The sequence below is a fragment of the Glandiceps talaboti genome, chromosome 18 (assembly GCF_964340395.1).
Source record: "Glandiceps talaboti chromosome 18, keGlaTala1.1, whole genome shotgun sequence".
Taxonomy (NCBI): domain Eukaryota; kingdom Metazoa; phylum Hemichordata; class Enteropneusta; family Spengelidae; genus Glandiceps; species Glandiceps talaboti.
In genome coordinates this window covers 9,091,683-9,110,840 of record NC_135566.1, presented here as the reverse complement: position 1 = coordinate 9,110,840, position 19,158 = coordinate 9,091,683, and the positions used below count along the sequence as shown (strand labels likewise).

Genomic DNA, 19,158 nt, shown 5'->3' with positions numbered 1-19,158 from the left:
CAGTATTTCTGTATTTATAATGATGTTGTCATGGAAATGTTTGTATCCATTTCGAAAGATACAGTTGATTATGTCTTTGTGGCAGATAACGTTTGGTTATGCCTGCAGAAGATAAATTTCAAAACTTCGGTGAAGTGACTGAACTACTAACCATGCATGGAATCACTAAAATGATATTGCAACAGATGTATAAAGGTATATATTTTGTTTAAGACATTCGTTAAGCGTTCATATAAGTGTTTTTCTTTTGTAGGTGATAGCGACCATCAACAAATTGAAGTATTTGATGTGTTAGACTACCATGATGACCACGACAATTACAAAGATTATGATTACACGCCATCGACATGCACCATTGCAGCAAAATGGCGAAATATTGGTTCAGGTATGATTTTCATGACACCTTTTGCCATTATGATTATTATTTATGTATTATTATCTTTTCCATTAACACATACCACGTTCATTCCTTATTCATTTATTTATATATTTATTTATCAAATTTTATTATTTTTTGCAATATACCACATTACTTTCACTCATTAGCTTCTCACTCACTCACTCACACTAGTACTCACTCACACTAGTACTCACTCACTCACTCACTCACTCACTGATAAATTCTTTCCCTATAGATTTTATCCATCTGCGTTGTCTCAGTGTTTGCATAATATTCTGCTACATACAGTACAGTTAATTATTGTACTTGTACACATATTAAAATACGTATACGCTGACATCCATTTGTGTTGTATTTTGCTACTATATACGTATAGGTATTGCAATTCAACGATATGAATGGACGGCTGGAAGCAAGGGCGAAACACCTGGTGCCGGATTGCTTGATCCAGCAAAAGAAAGAATATGGCACGAAGCTGGCTTGGATACATTTGTAGTATTCTCACTGAAAAATGGTAAGTAAGATTTTAGAAACAAGCATTTTATCTCCTACTAAAGTCAATTTTAGCGAGAGAACGTAACTTGATATGTAACGCCCAACCATGTCATGAAAACACTTGGCGATTAGAGACTGAAACATGACCTCGAGGCTTCGCAAAATGACCACTCCATTTACTAAAATGTATATATTATATCAACAATTGAAGTATATTCAACCGTGTACTACGACGACAATACCGTGACTCTAAAATTGGAGTAACAATCCCAACAAGTCAACTTATTCCAGTTATGTATTGCATTCCCAAGGTTCCCTGGACCACGATACACAGTATGTGTTCTATGTGAAGGCATGGTATGATGACCAAACATATGCAGTCTTTGAATCTGATGGAATACAAGCAGACATTACAAACCCTACGATTTCAACGTCGCGAAAGGTAAAATCTTGCAATAGCAGAACAAAATTTAATATTCCATAAAGGAAGGAATTCTCTGTCTTCACTACTCAGTGAATTAACTGTTTCCAAATTATAGTTTATTCATTGACAAGACCTTTAGAAACTCGTGGTAAATATGTTTTCTTAATGAGTGCCTGTGTCTTAGGGTGAACATAAAGGCCAACTATCAAATTACAGAACAAATAACACAACTCTTATAACTCACGAGTTGTACAACTAAAGTGTATTTCCTTCTTTCCAGGTCAAGGATATTACCGATGGGAGTAACCTTATTGACATTGACTACTCCAGTAATCCTTTGACCCTTGGAGTCTCCTGGAAAAACGTATTCCCGGATAAAGATGAAATAAGCCACTTTTTGGTAGCCATCAGTTCACACATTCAAGGTATGATGATCTTAATCACTGTTATTCGAATAGCAGACGGATCAAAGCAAAAATAACGTACTTTATGAAAATTCAATGCACGGTGACTGATAGTTCGGAACATGTTACTACTATTCAGTGATCATTGTAGATCTGAACGAGCTCAAAATTCTGCAGCCAGAATTATTTTACTCGTCACGAAATCGAACTACATCACATTAACTCTCATGGAACTACATTGGTTACCCGTTCACCGTAGCACACAGTACAAAGTACTCTTAATCACCTACAAGGCACTTAACAATACTGCACCTGTTTACATCTTGGATCTGATGTGTACTACCCCTGTCCCTCGTGTACTTCGCTCCAATGATAAAGGATTACTACACGTACTTCATTGTAAACTGAAATTGTATGGTGAACGCTCATTTTCACATGCCACTCCGTTGTTATGGAACGCACTATCTGTTGAGAAATTCAGGAAAGACATTAAGACTATGTTTTTGATTGATCGATTGATTGATTGGTTGGTTGGTTGGTTGGTTGGTTGGTTGGTTGGTTGATTATTTCCTAAAGTGGTATCTCTGTAATTTTTTTTGTCATTCGAAATCAATTATTCTTTACTCCTAAACACCTGATAGACAATACCTTTCTACGTTACAGGTGAAGACGTCAGACCATTCAATTTAAGTGTCCATGAAGCCAATGTATCTAAAGTCATCTTTTCAGATCTAAATCTACAAACAGGGCATACCTATTATTCTAACGTCATGGCTGTAAATCATGCAGGGCTGTATACAATAGCATCTTCTGATGGCGTCACGGTAAGATAAAATTTTAGACGCTGTTGTAATTACATACTAAGTTATCATATGTTTCCATAATCAATGTACAATGGAGACAGTTGTTTTGGTTCTTTTGTCAATGACTTTCCATGAATTATTAGTACGTGACAATTATACTGTAAAACATGATTGTACAGCTGCAGCCCTATTGTGATCATATGTGTGACGAAATGAGGTCTTGAGCAAAGTACCTTTATCTAATATCTTGATAAATATGTTCTTTGAAAATGTGTATCTTTACCTAATCAAACCATGGGAAAGAATCGTGGTGGTGGTGGTGGTGGTGGTGGTGGTGGTGGTGGTGGTGGTGGTATTAATCACATCATCACTCACCACTCGACGAATAGTGCAACACCACTGACATAGACCTTAAAAGTTCTTCCCAAGGATATCTTTGATTAGGTCAAACAAATTGCCCATCTAAAAAAAATCTGAACACAAATACGTAACCATGTATTTCATATTTATCTGCTTTTATGAAAACATATCATTTAGTTACAATTGCCTGTGGTCTGCGTTTTCTACGCTTCAGACTGGCCATTACCGTGGGAAATCTAGCAGACTAGCGTTTAGTACTTGAGTCCTGACAACTATTCTGTTTACAAAAATAAGCAAAAATCTAGATTGTTAATCAACTATATGTAGCATCTGTATATCCCCAACAAGGATCTGACATTTCTTAAGAATTTCGTGTCTTCCAGGTTGATACAATACCACCAAGCTCTGGCTCTGTATACGATGGTCGTGGAATTCATGACGTGGACTATCAAAATTCCAGCATCGTTGTGTCAGCATCATGGCATGGATTTTCGGATTTACACTCTTCAATTCATCATTATCTATGGTGTGTTGGTAGTCAACCTGGACATGAAGATGTACTCCCTTGTCAAGACGTTGGACTTCATCTGGCAAACTCCACGGACATCACAACACCTATAACACTTGGTAATTATTATCTCGTTATAGATTTAATGAACGTGTAACATCTACATATGCTATTCTTTGAAAATGTAGTATTCGCCTCGTAAATACATTCTTAAACATTTTTAATTGTTGTTACTTTGTCAAATTAAAGTATTCAATTCATTCTCAATTAAAATAAGGAAATAAAATCGGAGTCACCATGCAAATATTTGAAACAAAATAAGGTAAAAATGATCCAAAAATGAAGCCATTTCAGAATCCAATCTGGCGGCCAAACACTTCGTTACCTAAAGTGAAAAATGAAAGATTGTCAATTCCCTTGAAAACAAGGTGATGAAAACCCAAATTGAAAAAGAAACAGATATCAACTCTCATCTGGCAAGGTGTAAATAAATCTCAAGAACATTGGTTTTCAGAAAAATTGGTCACCGTCGTGTGTTCTACTTAACATGTAAATTTGCATGTAAACAATAATGTATAGTTAAAAGTTGTTTGCATTTTCTCTGTAGGCCTACGGTACTACTCCAAAGTAGTTGCGGTGGATGCAGCGGGGTTGCAGTCTGATGTAGCGGTTTCGAATGGCGTTACCATAGATACAACTCCTCCGCAAAACATACTCAATCTTCTCAGTCACTCGAATATAGTAGTTAATCCCTCTTTTGAAGACTTTGAGACACAAAGTGAAAATAATGACACTGACTGTAAATATCCCTCCGTCATCTGCCTTCCCAAAGACTGGCAGATGGAAGGAACAGGTCATGTGATACAGTCTGCAAATCTGGACGCCCAATCAGGAAGTGCGTATCTTATCCTACATGGAAGTGTGTCACAAACTATTACAACAACAGAAGGTGAAAAATACAAGGTTTCCTTCTACATCAGCCATCTACGTGACTCAAGTGTTCCCATTCTTTCACAAGAAGGATACGTGCAAATTCCTGGCCTACATCGTGTCTTCAAACTGTATCAACGAACTGGTAGTCATGGTAATGGTGACGTTGACTGGTATGAGCATGTCTATTATTTTACTGCAAAATCGAGGTCATCAATGGTAAAGATTGGTTCGCTTGGTGAAAGAAATGGTATGTGAATGCCTTTACACTGGCCAGGGTTTAAAACATATATTTATAACAAATATTCAAATACTATAGACTTTAGGGTTGTAAAGATTTTCAAGTATTTAAACAATTCTGATCACGACTTTCCACAATACTACGTCACAAATTGTCAATAGAAACAGGCTTCAGCTGAAGGAAATACACACATGGACATGTCATGATTTAATGGCTTCACTCCTTTACCTCCTACTGATAGTCAATATGATTACTTTTCTGTTTCTACATCCCAACTGTGTGGCACCTCTATGAGTATTTATTTTCTGTGTGTGTGACAAATATGTCACCTGATGGAAATGCCAAGTCAACTTCAATTTAATTTCCCTTTAACACATCAAAAGAAATGTCACGAAGTAATTCTGCTAACCTGAGATTTTTATCAGTTTCGCCTTGTTTGTATCCGAACATACTTAAAAATGTTCGTGTGTGTCTGAGTACATTGCCAACAAAACATACGTTGTTACTGAAAAAAAAAGCTTCACATTATTAATGATAAAACATGAAGCAGTTGATACAGCTCCCTGATATCACCAATACCCTTGTAGGTCTTGCAGTTGACAACGTGGCTGTTCAACATCTTCACATTGACGACCATGATTATTTGGATGTCAATCAACCAATTGCAAAGAGTTGTATTCATGTACACACCAGAACTAATGGCAAACTACATTCAGTATCAGCAAGCTGGGATATTGTAGATCCAGAGTCTCCCATCATAGAATTCACCTGGGCAATAGGAACTATTAAAGGTGAGAAAATTATAGATTGTCCTTTTCTTTAAAATATTTTTTTTTTACACTTATTGAACCAAATCCAAGAAACTGCATCCTAAGAACAGTCTTCTTTCTAAAAGACACGGGTTCCTTTTTTGAGAGGTCATAGAACTGAGCAATCATTCAGGTCTTGTAAAGTAACACCTGAATAAGGTAGTGGCACAAACAAGTATAAGCAAACAATATCGAATTGAATATACACACTGTACTGTTGACAGAAGCAAATGAATAAGATGGGAAATCAGATATCATCTTGACAATTATGTCATTCTAAAAACATTTAGCCATCCACAACACAGTGAACACTAAATTTAATTTCATTGACAACAGGTGGAACTCAGGTCCAGTCCTTTACTGCTATTGGTAGATCTGCGCACGCCTTTGCTGACGACATACTTCTCACCCATGGCATACCCATTCATGTGACGGTGACAGCTAGGAATGCCGCAGATTTGGTATCTGTTTTCTATTCCGAAGAAGTAGTGATTGACGTGTCACCTCCTAATGTATGCTGTGTAAAGGTGAATGCAGACAATTTATTTCTACATTAATTTACAATTTACATATACATTTTGTGATTCCAATTAATCATCACCAAGTACTTTACAGTATAAACCATAATAGCTGTTAATGTAAAAGTAATTTATTTTCATACCTAATGCCTTAAACTGATACAGATCGTTAATAACGTGTTTGTTTTTTTGTGTGTAGGACGGAAATGAAGGTGCAGATTTGTCCTATCAAACATCAGATGTAATCACAATACGATGGCATGTTGTTGACGATGAAAGTGGCGTGGAATTCTGTGAATGGGCAATAGGTAAGTAGAGAGTAACTAGATGAGGGTGTTTTGGTCAATGAATGTTTATGAGGTCAAGATATAATCCAGAAATTATGTTTTAAGAAATGAATGATTAAAATACCCTAACGAATATATTGAATTTTGTGGCAGTTGGTGAAAGGAAGAATCCCCAGAGGTAATATAATATAAATACATAATTATGCATTTTTCCTTGTTTCGATTCAGGGCTAAGTCCGTCTTCTGCCACACTGAGTCCATTTACAGTTACTGATACGCTACATACAGCCGAGAAAGACCTCAGTGGTCTCCTTTTGCATGGGCATACAGTGTACTGTACCATTCGATGTAGGAACTTTGCTGGTTTGTACAGTCAGGTGACATCTAGTGGCGTGACCATAGTCAAACAAAGACCTGCCATAGATGATGCTATAATTCGACTGGTTGCAAGTTCCCCATCTATGTACGAAACGAGAGGAAACCACCAATCACGGACAGACAATATCAATATCGTTTGGGATGGGTTTGAAGACATATCTGGCATTTCTTACTATGAGGTAAGATGTTGTTTGTGGTTTGGAAATATATAGTGGAACGTCATTTCATAACAATTATATTTCTGTTCAAGAAAGCAATATTCGTTATGTTAATTCACTACCAAGGACGAGTTCTTTTTTCTGAAATGCATTGATTCACTTGGTGTGATCACTTAGTGGATGGAATACCCCTAACTGGAATATATTCTATGTTATTGTGTTAACGTAGTGTCGACTTCTTGGAGAGGGTTATAATGCTGATCCTGATTGGAACGTTATTGGTCAAGACGGTCAAATGGCGGGAATGGTCTCTGGTATCAGTATGCGTTCTTACAAGATATATCAATTGCAGTTACGTGCTGTTAATAATGGCGGTATGAAGAGTGATATTTTGTCATCTGATGTTTCTGTTGAAACATCACATCCAATAATTACAGGTAAAGAACCATTGTTCTTAGTTGACGGTTTTCTGTGACAGTAAGACTCGTATCTTTTTCCATGATGTTTATCACACATTCTTTCGGTAAAGCATTGCTACTTGATCTTGAACGTGCCATTATTCATAAGTTATTTTGTACTCAAGACGATAAAATATATATTTATGGCATCTTAAACACGGACACAGCGCCATATCATATGCGGGGTGGGGTAATCTTTAGCTCTGGTATCTAGTTTCAAAACATGTTTAAAAAAGAAAGCGAAAATGGTTCAGGCTTACAAGTTTCACTGAAGCTTATGTATGTTACTATTACTCATTTGTCAAACAAAACGCCACATTCCAGAAACAATATCTCCTCAATCAGTGTATGTACTGGGTGTTCTTGATATTTTCCTGAACTTAAGTACATTATGTCGAATTCCTGTTGTATGTGTCTTGTAACATGTGTTAAATTAAATATATAATGGTGTATTTCAACCAGAGTTATGGACATATACATGACATTCTATACAGTCATATAGTTGTGCCTTCATTCTTTGCGTTTTCTCGGGCTGTGCTCGTGCAATTTCGCCTCCTGGTGTGATTTCGGTGTCACGGTACATATACTATCGACATGCTAAGTGCTTTGTAAGAAAAATACCTCTTATTCCTGAATATCTTTTTTTCTAGGAAACAAATTGCATTACACGTGGTCTGCTTCTGATGTCATACAACTGGACTGGAATCAAGTGTTTCTAAGCAACTCCACAATGATCTATGACATCACCATCAGCACTGTACTAGGTGGAAGTAATATCATCAAGTGGTATGAAACACGCCAGGCAACGTACGTCTTCGGTGCTGACCGATCAATGGAATATTTCGTTACTATCGTGGCTGTGAACGAGGCTGGGCTGCATAACATTTACAACGATGTTCTTTCTTATACTTAAGACGGTGACAAAGACATTATGACCGTTTCTCTTCAAATTACATAAATGGACAAAATGTGTTGACAACTTGATTTATTAAAAGACCTTTTAATATGGTTTCTGCAGAGGTACACAATATACGATATGAAGTCAGTGTGCATTTAAGCATAGCGCTGATGGTGATGATAACTATCCTTGGAGTCTTTTTTCATGATTTTGATACAGTTGGAGGCGAAAACATGTAATTGTGCGGGGAGGGGCTCATATTGTTAACGTTAAAATGAATTGTTAGTATAGTGGATAACACAAACGTTTTCCTGTTGGGGTGTGGGTAAAGCATACTCATTGACAGTAGGTTGGCGTGCAAGTTGAAACCCATTGGGAGGGAGGGAGGGTAGATATCTTTTATCACAAGTGGGTGGGCACATAAGAACAGCTAAACATTCTCCCCAGAATTTTTTTGAGGGAGCGCTACTATTAAAACATTATTTTAGGTCAGAAACAATACATAATTAATGAAAGTCACAAATCTGCCTGTTGGCTGCACCTCTTTTCTATTGAGCAAAACACGTGGTTTACGTGGCTGTAACTTTGCGTTTGGTCTTCATAATATATACCGTAGTTCACTAGTTAACTGCTGCAAGTGTACACATTGACGTCTTTTATACATATTTCAGCTAATTTCATCAGGCGAAACCGTGTGCATGTGACCTATAACCAAGGAACGTGTGTGTAAATCTTGTAATTTGTTTTGAAATTAAAAACATTTCTGACCTTACCTTCCAATATAGCCTGTTATTTTAACATACATACATACATACATACATACATACATACATACATACATACATACATACATACGTTGCTTATTGCTATTAAAAAGGACAAAATGTGGTCGCAGAAGCATTCACGTTTAAGAAAGTTCACACCAAGTGACCCCATGCTTTACAAAGAATTGAATACATCTATCAGTCATACGCTGTTCTTCCAATACGCCTTTGGGCATGCATCATTATCAAGACAGCACATTCCGTAACCCCTGACCCACTTATCGTCCTCACTGTCTGAATGCAAACACAGAACCATTCCATGTCGCTATTGAAAAGATGTGCTTGACTACATGGGGCGTATATGCAGATATGTCAACCAACACACTCAGACAGTTGATCTCGACAAAATGATCAGTCACGCAGTTTGTTCAACTTGGTTCGTAATTGCAAGGTTATATAATATATTTGGTCATTCCATCTTTATCAAAATGATTACATTCGAACACGAAATAACTAGCGTGCAAACACGTCTCAGCAGTTCTTGCACAGCATGATGGGAATTCGTCTGCCTTATATGTAGATCAATGACTCCATTGAAGGGGATTCCCCATGCTATACAGTTCAGTGGAAATTCTCTTCATTGAAATAGAGATTGGGTGAAACACGGTAAATCACACTGTACTATTTATAGATGCTGGAATTTCCGGTTTCAGGTCAGAATATAGTATATATTGTTTTCACTTTCGTATCTACGATTGAGCTATCAACTAAAACGCATACCTTTACGTAACAACTATTTTGATTGAGTACAGTTAAACGTGAACGTCAAACGTTTATCTATTGATTCAAGCACAGACAACTAACACATGTGTTAGTTGTCTGTGATTCAAGACCTTTTTGGACAAGGTGCTGTAGACTGACAGAGTTTTACGTGGTTGTAACGACAGGCTTATTGCGTTAAGATACGACATGGAATCAAGGCGATGTCTGCCCTAGTACAGTGGGGATATATGATATGAATGTTATTAGCGTATGGACACACTGCAGTAAGTGTGAGGTAGAGTGCAAAGGTTCGTTTACTGTCGACTCGCACCTGCAATTGGACGAAATAGATATTGATCAGTAAATTACGAGGATATGGAACGACAACAACAAGGACAAGACACGGAACCTGTAAAACACACGTGGAAAGTGAAATGTTGCTGTCTGCTGGTTATCATAATTGTCTGCGTTGCCGTCGGTTTGGTTGCTGTAGAGTTGATTTTGGAACTTTTATGTGCTTACGAATTCAACCAATCAAATGCTGAATGTGAATTCCAAGTTCACAGTCTAAATAAATTTGCTACAGTGGTTGAAGTCCTCGAACCATTCTTATCAATGATAATTGTTATACCAGTGGTCGCCTTATATTTCCGTGGAACCCGTTGTAGACTCGGATGTGGTTGTCAATGTGTTAAAGGCTGTCTTGGATCAATATTCAAATACAACTGGTTTATGAAACGTTTCTTAGTTGTGATTTTCGTAGTTGCCTACTTTATTTTCATTTTCTCGTTTGAGTCATTGTACTTAAGACATCGACCCGAAAGATACCTTGCTTTGCCGTGTGGGCTTGTGGCCTGGTTTGTTCTACAAGTAGTCGCTAACGAGAACGGTCCTCTGACAGTTGTCTACAGAGATACCAAACCTAGTTGCTGGCATGGTTTCCTCTCATTTGTGGTATTCTGCTTCGCAAGTTTGACAAATTTCGTTGAGTTCGTGATTGTAACAGTCTATATTACTAAAACATTATGGACAATTTATAGCGGCAATCTACAAGAAGAAATTGCTGATATTGAAGGAGTCATTACCAGTGTCCCAAGTCAAGATCATACAGGGACTATAGATGTCTCAAATTTGGCCAATGTGGTTGATATACTGGGAATGACTGCCGAAATTGCTCTGAGGTTAGTATTTTGAGTTATGTCTGTCTAGATCTGTTTGTCTGTCTGTTTACCTGCATGTCTGCCTGTCTGTCTGTCTGTCTACCTATCTGTATGTATGTATGTATGTATGTATGTATGTATGTATGTATGTATGTATGTATGTATGTATGTATGTATGTATGTATGTATGTCTGTCTGTCTGTGTATGTATGTATGTATGTATGTATGTATGTATGTATGTATGTATGTATGTGTGTTTGTATGTATGTATGTATGTATGTATGTATGTATGTATGTATGTATGTCTGTCTGTCTGTCTGTCTGTCTGTGTATGTATGTATGTATGTATGTATGTATGTATGTATGTATGTATGTATGTATGTATGTATGTATGTATGTATGTATGTATGTATGTATATTATGTATGTATGTATGTATGTCTGCCTACCTCCCTGCCTTACAATGTGTGTTTATATGGCATATACGTCTATAATTGAAAAAGAAATGTATAAAAATATTCACATCGTCAATGGTAATATAGATGAGAAATTTCTATTTTATTGATTTTTTATTTGACGAGGCACGTTTTTTTGCAATGTGAAACAACGTACATGTCTAGTCCATGTTTGTAACTCATGATTGCCAAAATCTATTAAACTTACGATGAATAAACCCCAAAACGTCCATAGCAGTATTTCTTTTTATCAAAATCCCCCGACCATTTTCACACTTTTCAGATACCACTTTGCCAGTTTCTTTTGGGATATGATGTTTTTAAGTGGGAAAGCTGAAGATTTGGAATATGGTGGACGATACAAACTTCTTCGTGATCCGTGGGAGGAATGGCCACGTCATCGACGTATTTCTGATCGACATAACATGGCTGACCATGATTGCAGTGTGACTTCACGGCAAACCGGCCGTCAGAATGGCGCAGAAAACCAGCAGGAACATTTTAATTTAGTAAATGAACAAGAACAGGTTAATACACGCCTTGTTGCCACAAACGCCACGTTGGGCATAACATCGACATCTCCCAGGCCATGTCTCAATTCCACCTCATCAATGTCACATTCTCGGCCTGATATTGACCATTCGTGTGATCCAATGGTTTCCTGGAAAAGGGGATGCAGTTCTGCAGATTCTGAGATTAATGTTGTCACAAATAGAGGCAGTCATGTGAACTACGGATCCATGGACAGTGTTTAGAATAACGATCACTATAATATACATTCATGTTATGACCTTTGTGATATGAATCACTAGCCTAAGAACAAAACACACCACCAGATTTTCAAATCATTACTTTATGGCACTTGTAGGGAAAAGCCTTATGAGGTACGTACGCCGTGACGGAGCGCCCTCACACATCGGTCAATTGCAACTCCTCTCAAGAGGAGGCCGGAGGGAGACAACGTATCTTAAAGACTGAGTCTACACGCGTCACAATTCAGGAATGTTGCAATTAGGACGTCAGTTTATGATACTGCTGATAACAGGCTATCTGATGTGCCGGAAACTTGGTAGGACGGTGGTTGGTACTCAATCGGCATAATGAAATCAGTGTGCCTTCAGTACCAGTACAGATGGCACGTTGTAGAAGACAAATCACCCTTTATTAGTTGTTTTAATTTGTTTAAATGCATTTGTCGAAATCGATCCCGAAATTAGACATGTGTAAGCTAAATTAATAAAAGTCGAATCACTATTAATTAATGTGATACTGTCTGTCTGTGCAATTATTTGTTGAGACCAGACAAATTGTAAGCCAAACGGCATCTCAGTGACGACGAAGGTTCGGAGGTGCGTTCGATAAATGTCATGATTATTAGAATACAGCATGGAGTAACAATATTGACGTGTCCTTGGATGATACGTATCTGTCACGTCTTGGTAAGATGCTGCACGCATCACTCTCAATATAGTCTAGATGCCAGTGTTGTATCGAATTCAGTGTCGATGAAGGGTGGACTCCTGTCCCCGGCTGCTGTCATTATAGTCTATCAGCTAGCCCTCGGATGTTCTTCCGATAAAATACGACACACCGCCGAACAACGCTATCGCGGATGGAACTTCGTTCGCTTATAGTTATAGCATCGAAAGAAAGCCCGAACGTCTAGCAGCAAGACTACTGTCATTAGAAAAAGCACATGAATTATCGATATCTTCCAATACAAATTAAAACTTGACTGATTGCACGGGGGGGGGGGGGACGTCGTATACCAGCCTCTGGCTAAATCGTCATGATAGCTATAGCTCTGTAGAAGTAGTAAGTAGTTTGGTGCTATCTAGTCTAGCTCTTATACGGTATTATTACGATTCACGTGGTTTAGTCAGAAGCCACGTTGGCAGACTAAATGCTATCTTTCATCGAATCTTACGATCTCTCGTAAGATCTCTCGGGCTTAATAAAAAAATTGCGTGGTTCCGATTACACTCAATTTTAGAATAGGTGGGATAGGTTGATTTTTTTTTTTTTTTTTATTTTATTGTCTGAGTGTCTAGTTCAGGTTCGAGTTTCCATATATTGTTTTCCAAATGGCCTCCGTGTTATTAATTTCTTCCTATCAAGTTGTACAGCCATTACAGATTGGAAGAACAGTTTTATATTGTCTTTTAAGTTGATGTCAGTTTCCTCCGCATCCACTAGTTTTCGTGAGACTTCACAATTTTTGCGGTTTTATTACTTTTCTCGAATACGTACAAAAAAAGTTAGGGTCGGTACGTAGTGAAAGCCTGGGTGGGGTCGGGTAACCGGAACCAAACAATATTTGTTTAGGCCTAATAATGGAAATGTGATCAGTAATAAACCGGGTGAAAGGTCGGAGTGTAGGTATGCACGTTTGTGACGGAGGAGTACAATGTCCAGTTATATATTGATTGGTTGTTCAAACATTAGAACCAAACTACACACCACATTGTCCCATTTCAACTGAAATCAAATTTCGCCAACTTTGAAGCCGCGATAAAGGTGGACAATAGTAAAGTTACGTAAGACGAAAAGCATATATTGACTTGTTCATTATTTTCACTCCGTGTTTGGTTGTCATTATTGTTAGAGTCGACATCGCTTCTCGAGAAACCAAACTATTTGTTCAACACTAAGTTGAGACATTGATTTTACGTTGATTTTATGCCTGCAAATTTGTCTCCAGTTGTATTTGTCAAATAATGGGGTGTTGTAAGGTCAAGAAGTCTGACTTCGGTTTCCGATTCCAGGAGAATTCAGTGTTTGCAAACTCTCAGGTAAGTTACTTCATTAATGTATTCGTGAGCCATCCATGGTCACTCCGATTGTAGTATGTCAACAGTGTTTCTTACAGTACAGATTTTGTCTCCTCTAAGATCTGCTTACAGTACAGCGAGTGGTCAAAAGACCCAGAGCGATATCCACTCCAAATTTAAAGCTTTATATCAAGTTGTCATAAAGTAATGTATGATTCGCCATGGTCAAACTGGGTTTAAGCTGAAGCCCCAGAACAGTCAAACATTAGTGGTCTGGAGCTGTTCCGTAACTCTGTCTGGGAATACATTTTGTATCATGTGTATGTCGACACATATGTAGTCCCCTTCAAGATATGGTGACCCCACAAACTCTTTAAGGTGCGAGATCAGTAGTTCAATCTAGGATAAAACCGTACTTCTTCTAGTTTGGAGGCAAAGATTTTGAATCATTTTAGTTACATCCGACAAAAACTATTTACTTTTAGTGGAGTCTGTTTTGTATCCTAAAAAATACAAATATTTCTAAAAAGGCGGGAAGAATTTTCACTTCACTAGTGAATGCATGGCACTTTTGCGAAAGAGTTTAAAATCCAAAAATCATCGTCAACTTGAATCGGATAGAATTTTGGCTCCAATAGTGAATGTTTGGCACTAACTGTTGAGAGAACTAGGTCAAAATCCACAACCACTTCTGAAAACTCTTCGTGTTTGTTTTTACTGTTCTGCCGTCCGTGCATGGTGATCACCTTTAATAGCCCAATATCCACACGTTGTTCAAATACTTGTGTAACTGTAGCTGCTGTTCTTGTGCTAAATTTACATTTCTAATTTGTATATTTTACACAAATAAAAAACATTATGTCGAAAGTCATATTATTACATAACCTGCATGTACAGATCGTTGTTTACAAAAACTGGCATTTTATTCTAGATAAACAATTCACCACTTGTTGGCATTTCTTTAGGACATTAAAAATATACTACTCGTATTTGGTAGCGATCAGTCTCAATCCTTTGGGGGAATTGTGATTATTTTAAATTTGTACATTGTACATGGTAATAATTACAAATGATATTATGTCTTACATTACCTTCAAATATGATATGATATTGACAGAGACTGCGCAATGCGCAATATGTGTCCAGTAATTTGGAGATATGTAGAGAAGAAATCCATATTCAAATTCTTGTTTAGACGTCACAGCTTGTACTGTATGTTTAACTGGTCACATACAGTGGGATGTTATTGACATGTTGGCATGGCAATTATCATCCCATAATACTCTCAAATTTATGACAACTTGAATTGCATGATGAAATTATGGTGTGCTATACCTTTTATTATTTCGAACTTTGAACACTGTTGATATCTCTAATAATCATAAATCCAACCATTGACTCAAATGTCTGAACGCTCTTCTACTTCCAAGGTGATGGTACCGGTACGGTGATAGACGAATCTGGTGAAAAGTTGTAACAACACCCACAACGACGATTATTTCAATTTAATTATAGACCTGATATTGATATATTGATATATGCATATATATATATATTCTTTTAAATTAAGTCTATAATGCTCTACTACTAATATTGCACCGAGCACTGTTCTCGCCAGTGATTATATATATATATATATATATATATATATATATATATATATATATATATATATATATATATATATATATATATATATATACATATATATATACATATATATATATACATATATGTATATATAATATATATAATATACGCACACATACACATGCACACACACACACACACACACACACACACACACACACACACACACACACACACACATATATATATATATATATATATATATATATATATATATATATATATATATATATATATATATATATATATATATATCAGTTTATTCTTTAATTCTGTCCTTATTCCAGTGGAAATTCATTCCTCCATTTATCTTCTGCATCTACCGTATCATACTTGGGCTATACTTCCTAGGCTGGCTACTGTATTCCATGACTGCTAGCATCATCAACAATGGAGGGGCTTATTTCTTATATCTGACGAACTGGGGCTTTATGACATTGACCCTGTACTTGGTGACAGCCTCGTCCACGACACTGTATTTTCACATTCGTACCAGAAAAACGGAAACTGGTGAGTACCGAATAGTTAACTTAAATCTTTATGCTGCAATTGGACTTCAAAACCATCGACACGAACAATTTCGAATGTGGCCTTCTGTAAACCATTGACCACTACGTCTGCCACATATTTGCCAAATTTAGACTGGCTTCACAATGACATCTACGTATGCAGGTACTGTAACTCGCCTTTATATCATTGATATTGTGAACATAATTTATGAGATCCACATAATAGAAATAGTAGTGCAGGATAACCACCATAACATACTTGTTTGTGTTCCATTAAACAGGACTCGCGTCATGGAGCAAACCAAATTCAACGCCGTGGTATTTCATGTTGTCATGGTTACTATTCAACCTTTCCGCCATCGTAGCTCCTATTATCACACTGATCTACTGGGTTAGCCTCTACGAAGGAGCTGGTCTGGAGGTTGGCGATTTTCACGTACACGCTGTTAACTTCATTGCAGTGGTTCTAGAAGTCGTTATCGCCGGCATGCCAGTTCGCTATGTACACGTCATTTATCCCGCAATATACGGCATTACATACCTTAGTCATAGTTTGATATATTGGGGTATAAGTGGTAACGCCATATATCCTATTTTAGACTATTCCGAAAACCCTGGTATAGCGACTGCGACTGCCTTTGGATGCCTTGCTATGATAATATTTTTCCAATTTTTGCTATGGGCTACTTATTTTGTGAAGAACAAACTAGCTCCTCAAAGATCGCGTTCTGTTGATGACGTCACAGTCATCGCGAATAACAACGAACCTTCCAAGACGGTATTGGGTATCGACAATCCAACGATGGTGATGTCCGATAAAACAACTCAAGCAGATATCGAGGAAGGAGAAGTTAAAAACGAAACTTAATAATGTAAATACTCAATACCCATTGGGCCTTACTTTGAAGGCCCAGCGCTGTATTATGATGCAGTTATTACCGCAGTTCATCATGTCGTTATCTTTTGATTACGTTAAATCAAGTCACATGTAGCCTGTACGATACGTCGTGTCGTTCCGCCCTTATCGGCCTCCTCTCATGAGAGGGGTTGACCGATGAGTGAGGGCGCCCCGTCATGATTTATCTACTGATTAGGTTACATGTACTGAATCTTTCAACTTGTGCAATTCAGTCTCAAATTATAGTGAAACGAAAATACTTTAAATATGTTTACAAACCTTCAATTGCTCTTTATACATGATATACGTATGTGTACATTAATAACATAACCTATAGGTACCTTCAGTAATTCTTAATGAACTCCAATAAAACAAGGTAATCAGCTAATGTACTCTCTTTATCATTGCTCAACTTATTTGCTGTTGGTAACGAAATTATCTTTTTTTAAGGACATTGTGATTCTCATGTTTTCTACCAGAGTCTTCAATCGTATGTATCACATTAAATACCGCAAAGTAAATATTATATAGATGTGTTTGGTCTACACACCACAGAGGAGTTCTTTGGACGTGGATAGTGGTTTTAGTGTAATTACAATGCGTATTTCATGTTTCCTATTATATTGATTCGATGTGTAATTGCTGTTATGTAAGATGGATATTATTTTTAACACGAGACCTGAAAATGTTGTAACAATTTGACAGTTGGTAAACATTTGATAGATTTATTTCTAATTTTAGAAAGCCTCAGTTTGACCTAGTCTGTAAGGTACGCCGTGACAGGACGCCCTCACACATTGGTCAAATCCTGAGACGAGATAGTAGAGCGGGTGACACGACCTATCTTACAGTCTAAGTTTGACCGGCGCAGCGCAGTACTTGTCTTGTAGAATTTTTAACAATAATGTAATGAAAAATACTCGACCCCGTTAAATATGAGTACTGGTGGAAAGTACACAGGTAGCTTGGAAGGAATGCTGGTAATAAATGTGTGTGTGTGTGTGTGTAGGCTGACAGACAGGTGGGTTAGGTATGTAGACACAAAAGGAGAGCGAGGACACGCACGTATGACGTAAAAATTGTGTACGTGCATGCACGGTTCTGTCTTCACTTCTCGTATGCTCAAAAAAGAACCACGACTGGTCAGTATGCTTCCCTGGATATTTATTATATTTAGTAGTAAACAAAACATACACACAGTAAACACACTTTGGTCATAAAGATAACTAAACCACCTTGACGAGTATAAAGTTGGCGTCAGATTCAGATTCAGGTAGCGTCATATTGAGTGTCATATTGAGCGTCAGATAGCGTCAGATCCGAAGACACCCGACGGATTCAATCAAACCTGAAATAATACCGTTGAGACTATGGGGAAAGATTCTGCTTCATAACATTTTGATGGAAGGTGGAATGTCTCTGCTTACACAATTTTTAAAATTTAAAATTGAATTTTTAAAAAAAAAAATGGCAACATAAACTTAATTTTTACTGACACCTTTACTGATCCAACATGTATCAACCAACGAACATAGTGAGTGGCTGAACTTGGGGCTATATACTCGTGTCATGGTGGCAAGTATTTCAACTCTATTTCACGTATTTTTCCCAAATAAAAATTGTGCAAGCAGTGTCATTCCTACTGCCATCAAAAGGCTGTGAAGCGGAATCTTTCCATGTAGTCTCAAGGGTATTATTTCAGGTTTGATTGAGTCCTCCCGGCCGGGCCGTCGGGTGTCTTCTGATCTGTGAGGCTATCTGACGCTCATGATGACGCTATCTGAATCTGAGTCTGAATCTGACACTAACTCTATACTCGTACCTTGGATGTAAACGAGGATTTATGGAGTATCAACAGTAGAGAAATATACATATAAAGAACATAATAACTAAAGTATACTGATATACCGGAAACACTATGATCAATTTCAAACTGGTAACATTTTTGAAACTGGCAACATTTTAGTTTGGACCACTATAGTCTAAGCAAACCGGAATATTTGAATAATAAACATTGTGTAAGTTTGATCACCAGATGATCACTTAGTTTTGATAATATTAGTATAATATTGATAGAAGTGAAACAACTGTGAATGACAGATTCGTAATTTACTTGATA

The 19,158-nt window shown here is 37.2% G+C and overlaps 3 protein-coding genes across 3 annotated transcripts in view; all 3 read left to right on the top strand.

Annotated features, from left to right (window-relative positions):
- LOC144449073 (uncharacterized) overlaps positions 1–8,838 on the top strand; it is a 33,634-nt gene extending 24,796 nt beyond the window's left edge. The window contains exons 42-54 of the mRNA XM_078139492.1: positions 254–385; positions 777–914; positions 1,207–1,337; positions 1,600–1,744; positions 2,387–2,547; positions 3,270–3,513; positions 4,002–4,574; positions 5,153–5,356; positions 5,711–5,901; positions 6,092–6,200; positions 6,408–6,736; positions 6,945–7,152; positions 7,824–8,838. Coding sequence (XP_077995618.1) covers positions 254–385; positions 777–914; positions 1,207–1,337; positions 1,600–1,744; positions 2,387–2,547; positions 3,270–3,513; positions 4,002–4,574; positions 5,153–5,356; positions 5,711–5,901; positions 6,092–6,200; positions 6,408–6,736; positions 6,945–7,152; positions 7,824–8,086 — 2,828 coding nt within the window. The 3' untranslated portion in view covers positions 8,087–8,838. The remainder of the gene's footprint in view (positions 1–253; positions 386–776; positions 915–1,206; positions 1,338–1,599; positions 1,745–2,386; positions 2,548–3,269; positions 3,514–4,001; positions 4,575–5,152; positions 5,357–5,710; positions 5,902–6,091; positions 6,201–6,407; positions 6,737–6,944; positions 7,153–7,823) is intronic.
- Positions 8,839–10,685: 1,847 nt separating this feature from the next.
- Positions 10,686–12,343, top strand: LOC144449572 (uncharacterized). Its single transcript, XM_078140133.1, has 2 exons — positions 10,686–10,778; positions 11,495–12,343. The coding sequence occupies exons 1-2, from the start codon at positions 10,756–10,758 to the stop codon at positions 11,964–11,966; spliced, it is 495 nt and encodes a 164-aa protein (XP_077996259.1). The 5' UTR covers positions 10,686–10,755; the 3' UTR covers positions 11,967–12,343.
- Positions 12,344–13,928: 1,585 nt separating this feature from the next.
- Positions 13,929–17,009, top strand: LOC144449366 (protein rolling stone-like). The gene is made up of 3 exons (XM_078139894.1): positions 13,929–14,003; positions 15,920–16,142; positions 16,423–17,009. Exons 1-3 carry the CDS (start codon positions 13,929–13,931, stop codon positions 17,007–17,009), a joined length of 885 nt encoding a protein of 294 aa, XP_077996020.1.
- Positions 17,010–19,158: the final 2,149 nt, after the last annotated feature.

Excerpts from the sequence above, each read along its gene's own strand:
- LOC144449572 (XM_078140133.1), top strand. The coding sequence starts at position 10,756 with ATGACTGCCGAAATTGCTCTGAG. Across the intron at positions 10,779-11,494 it reads ACTGCCGAAATTGCTCTGAG|ATACCACTTTGCCAGTTTCT; the intron begins GTTAGTATTTTG and ends CACACTTTTCAG.
- LOC144449366 (XM_078139894.1), top strand. The coding sequence starts at position 13,929 with ATGGGGTGTTGTAAGGTCAAGAAGTCTGACTTCGGTTTCCGATTCCAG. Across the intron at positions 14,004-15,919 it reads CAGTGTTTGCAAACTCTCAG|TGGAAATTCATTCCTCCATT; the intron begins GTAAGTTACTTC and ends TCCTTATTCCAG. Across the intron at positions 16,143-16,422 it reads TACCAGAAAAACGGAAACTG|GACTCGCGTCATGGAGCAAA; the intron begins GTGAGTACCGAA and ends TCCATTAAACAG.